Raw genomic sequence first — 4,405 nt, 5'->3', positions numbered from 1 at the left:
ATCCCCATCCCAGTGCCCCCAGTTCAGCCTCGCTGGTTGACTGGGAAGTTGTGGGGCTGGTTTGCAGCAGTGGGAGGGGTTGCCCAGGCACAGAGGGACATTGCCCAGCTGGGGGCTCAGCCCGTGCCCCCTGCCCTCACCTTGGCACACGTTCCCACCCAGATCGCCGTTCCCATCGAGGACGTCCACAGGACCCACCTGAGGTTCACCTTCCGCCACCGCTCCTCCAGTGAATGTGAGTGTCCCTCGCTCCAGACCTCCCTCCCAGCATCGCCTCTCCCTGCCTGGTCCCCTCTGCCTCCCCCTCACCTCAGCCCTGTGTGTGTCCCCCCAGCCAAGGACCGGAGCGAGCGGATTTTCTCCATGGCCTTCGTGAGGCTGATGCGCCCCGATGGCACCACGCTGCGGGATGGAGAGCACGACCTGGTGCTGTACAAGGTATGGGGGAGGCCACAGAACCCCCTGAAGTGGGACAGCAGCACTTCTGGGGCCGTGGTCCCTGTCCCTGCCTGAGCCACCGCGCTGGTGGCACGTCCCCAACGTCCCTGAGGGTTTGCGGTGCCTCCTGGCTGTCCTCGCTGTCCTTGGTGGCAGGGGCTCCCTGCACACAGCGTCTCCAATCCCTGCGCTGCTCCTTTGGAATGACAAGTTTTGTTTGGGAAAAGGTGATTTAAGCGTTTGTGACGGGGAGGGAACGTCCCCATGGTGTGGCTGCGCTTCACCTGATTTCACCAGCCCTGGCACTGCTGGGGTTTGCTCTGAGAGAGAGGAGGGGAGGGAAAATCGCTGCTCATTTGGGAAAAAACGCAGTCAGCTCCAATGTGAGGTGCCCCTGAAGGTGCTGCACCATTGCCTGGTGTCCCCTCCCAGGACTGGGGCTGCTGTGACCAGAGGACTGGGAGGCACGAGCTGGTCCCCACTGCTCAGGGCTCTTTCCTGAGGTGTTGTCACCTCCCAGGGTCCCTGCCTGGCCATGGGGCTCCAGTGTCCCTGGGGGTCACCTGCTCCCCTGGCCCTGGGCTGCTGCATGGGAGTGTTCTCTGATTTGGGCAACGTGACCACAGCTTCTCCAGGGACAGCCACGTCCCTCCCTGAGTCCTGCCTTTTTTTGGGATGAGCTGACTTGCTCCTGCCTGCTGTGGCATCCCAGGACAGGGACAGACCATGCTGTTCCTCCCTGAGGCTCCTGCACATTTGAAATCATTATTATGTCTCTCCTCCCTGCTTTATTTTTGGGCCAAAGACCCAAATTCTTGAACTGCAGCCGTGGCCCTCGGCGCTGGCTCTGGTCCCTGGCTCTCTGGGGACTGTCCCCTCCACAGCAGGAGCATTGGGCACCTTTGGGACGTGCCAGTGCTGGCTGTGGCAGTGAGATCAAACCTCCCACACCTCCCTGCCAGGAGAACAAATCCCCCACACCTCCCTTCTGATCCGTGTTCCCCTCAGAGAGCTGTCCCTGCCCTCCTGAGCCACCACGTCCTGCGCTGCTCCGTCCTCTCCCTGTCTGACTCCAGCTCTTCCCGGCAGACACCGGGGGCTGGATTCTGGGAGTCAGAAGCTATTTCATCTTTTTTATCTCTGCTTGCCAGAGGAATGTGAGTGACAGGCTTTTAGCTGCTCAGACCTCTTGATCTCCAGCTGGTCTGAGCTCCAGCCAGTTTTCCCTGCACGGGCTCAGCCCTGGGAAGGAACACAGGGCTCCTCCTGTGTGTTGGCTGCTCGTAGCAGGTGTCTTGGAGGGGAAAAGCCATCAACAAACATCTCTGTCACCTCCATCCGACCTTCAGCTGGAGGGGTTTCGCCCTGTGAGGCTGCAGGTGGGGGAGGATGGATGTCTGTGAGCTGCAGCCCGGCCAGCTGGCTCTGGTCACCTCCCAGGCTGGCCAACGAGCAGGGCAGGTCATTCAGAGTCACCCCAGCGAGTCCTCCTGGGTGGAACGTTCTCAGCTCAGAGAAGGGGACACAGAAATAGGCTGGTTTGTGGCTGTGGAGGTCCTGGCATGCCCATACAGGTGGGAGATGTAGGGTGACAGCGATGTGGGACAGGCTGTCCTGCACCCCTGGGTGGTGTCCTGCTCCATGTCGGTGTCCTGATGTGTGCCAGTGTCCCACTGCACGTCCATCCCTGCAGCAGTGCCCAGATGTGTTTAATTGCCAGCCTCAGCCTCCTCTGTCACTCTGCTCCTCCTGCCTGTTGTCCTGTCCCCACTGTGTGACACAAGTTTGGTGTCTCCCCCAGCCCATTGTCCCACCTGTGCCTCCCCTCAGGGAGCTGCTCCATGGGATGCTTTGTGGGATCAATTTGGGGGTGCCAGAGGGTACCCAGGGACGGGGTGAGGCTGCTGTGTGGTGGGAGCCACCAGCCACGGGATCAGAACTGAGCAAGGGACCAACCCTGTCCCCAGGGGCTCCAGCTGTGACCTTTGTCGTGCCCTGCAGGGTGACAGCAAGAAGCTGGAGGACGCCAGCATGTACCTGTCCCTGCCCTCGGAGCGGAACCTGTCAGAATCAAAGCTCCTCTCCGGCTCCTCCTTCCGCGTGAGCGGGACCACGTCGGGTTTAGCCGTGTCCAGCCGGGACAGCTTCCAAATCTCCACGCTCGTCTGCTCCACCAAGCTGACCCAGAATGGTGAGTTCTGGTCCCCCACAGGGGGAGGTGGGGCTGTGTCCCCTCCCTGGAGGTGTTCCCACCTTCTCCTGATATTTGGCTCCATCACACTGGGACGGCGAGCTGAAAACTGGGAACAATGTGTGCTCAGTTACTGTTTGGCCATGGTCAGAATGGTCAAGGATGTTCCTGGGGAGATCAGCTCGATCTGGGTGTTTTGGGCGGCTGCTGGAGAGGAGCAGCAGCGAGTGGAATTCTCACTTGAAGCTCCATGGCCTTCCTTTGAAATTGAGGTGGGAATTGGAGCTCTGTGGTTTAACCTGGGGTAGCTCGGGGGAGTTTCCAGCCCTGGGCTGCTCTACACAGGTCAGGGCAGCTGAGAAGATCCGTGCCCCCTTGGCCAAGGGAAGGATCCACAGGAATTCTGGGCTCTCCTCCCACCTGCTGCAAGGCTGAAAGATGGGAATGGCTCATCCTGCTCTGGCTGAAGTGCAGGGGGCTCGGGGGACAAGGCCTTGTGGTGTGGGGATGTGACACACGTGGCTGCAGGGTCCAGGGCGCTGTGGTTCAGAGTGGAGGAGTCAGGGATGAGGCTGCTCCATTAATTCCCTTCCTGCAGCTCAATTTTGTCTCCCACGGTCACGACCTATTTAAAGTTTGTGTTTTATGGCCCTGGCATCAGGGGATTTCAGCACTGAGCAGGGGTTGTGTGAGGAGGTTCTGGCTGATCCTGGCAGGGTCCTGAGCAGCCAGGATGGGATGGGGGAGCTGGGGGTTGGTAACTTTTGGGTCTGACAGTGAGTGGTCAGTGCTGACTGCCCCATTCCTCCTGCCCAGTGAACCTGCTGGGGCTGCTCAAGTGGCGCTCCAAGCCCAGCCTGCTCTGTGGGAACCTCCAGAAGCTGATGAACGTGGATGGAGGGGAGGTCATCAAGGTACAGCCAGGATTTGCTCCCCCATGTCCCTCCCTGGTTCCTGCACCCACAGGCCCCCCGTGCCCAGAAGCTGGGTCTTGGGTGATGCTGGGGTCAGCACTCGAGCCCTCACAGCCCTCGTGTCCCCCCAGTTCCTGCAGGACACGCTGGATGCCCTGTTCTCCATCATGATGGAGCACTCGGAGACAGATGTCTACGACACCCTCGTGTTTGACGCCCTGGTGAGCAGAACCCGTGCGGGTCTGAGCCCCACCCAGCGCAGGGTGGGCACTGCTTGGACTGGGGCAATGGGGTTTGCTGGTCTGAGCGACCCAGAGCAGGGCAGGGCTCCGTTCTGAGGGATTCTCCCTCTGGAGGACAATCCCAGCAGGATTCAAACCAAAACAAGAGTGATCCCGGTGATGGGACCAGGGCACGGTGGGGTCAGGACGGCTGCTGCTCTGCCCAGGCATCCCCCTGCCCACACCAAGCCGTGCCCCTGCCTGCCACCCTCAGGTTTTCATCGTCAGGCTGGTGGCTGACAGAAAGTTCCAGCATTTCAACACGGTCCTGGAGGCCTACATCCGCCAGCACTTCAGCGCCACGCTCGCCTACAAGTGCGTTCCTGGGGGCTGTGGCACGGGGAGGGACATGGTGGGGGTCAGGGCTGGAATTGCCACGGGTGTCCCACCCTGCAGGAAGCTGCTGTCGGTGCTGACGCAGTACGTGGAGCAGGCAGCCCGGGGGGAGCCCTGCGAGCCCCTCACGCGCACCTTCAAGGCCCTGGAGTACATCTTCAAGTTCATCGTCCGCTCCCGCCACCTCTTCGCTCAGTAAGTGCTGGAAGTGGTTCCCAGTGTTCCCAGAGCTCCCAGTGTTCCCA

At 60.8% G+C, this 4,405-nt stretch overlaps 1 protein-coding gene across 2 annotated transcripts in view; it reads left to right on the top strand.

The window, feature by feature from the left end:
• Positions 1-4,405, top strand: part of LOC107203409 (dedicator of cytokinesis protein 2-like) — a 45,899-nt gene that overhangs the window by 6,725 nt on the left and 34,769 nt on the right. For both annotated transcript variants that reach the window (XM_015625498.3, XM_015625499.3), the window contains exons 16-22: positions 163-235; positions 335-438; positions 2,440-2,629; positions 3,446-3,543; positions 3,675-3,764; positions 4,039-4,139; positions 4,221-4,355. In XM_015625498.3, the coding sequence (XP_015480984.1) occupies positions 163-235; positions 335-438; positions 2,440-2,629; positions 3,446-3,543; positions 3,675-3,764; positions 4,039-4,139; positions 4,221-4,355 (791 nt within the window). The remainder of the gene's footprint in view (positions 1-162; positions 236-334; positions 439-2,439; positions 2,630-3,445; positions 3,544-3,674; positions 3,765-4,038; positions 4,140-4,220; positions 4,356-4,405) is intronic.

Source organism: Parus major, chromosome 4, assembly GCF_001522545.3.
Source record: "Parus major isolate Abel chromosome 4, Parus_major1.1, whole genome shotgun sequence".
Lineage (NCBI taxonomy): Eukaryota > Metazoa > Chordata > Aves > Passeriformes > Paridae > Parus > Parus major.
The sequence above is the reverse complement of the archived record's forward strand: the minus strand, read 5'-3'. Positions and strand labels throughout refer to the sequence as shown.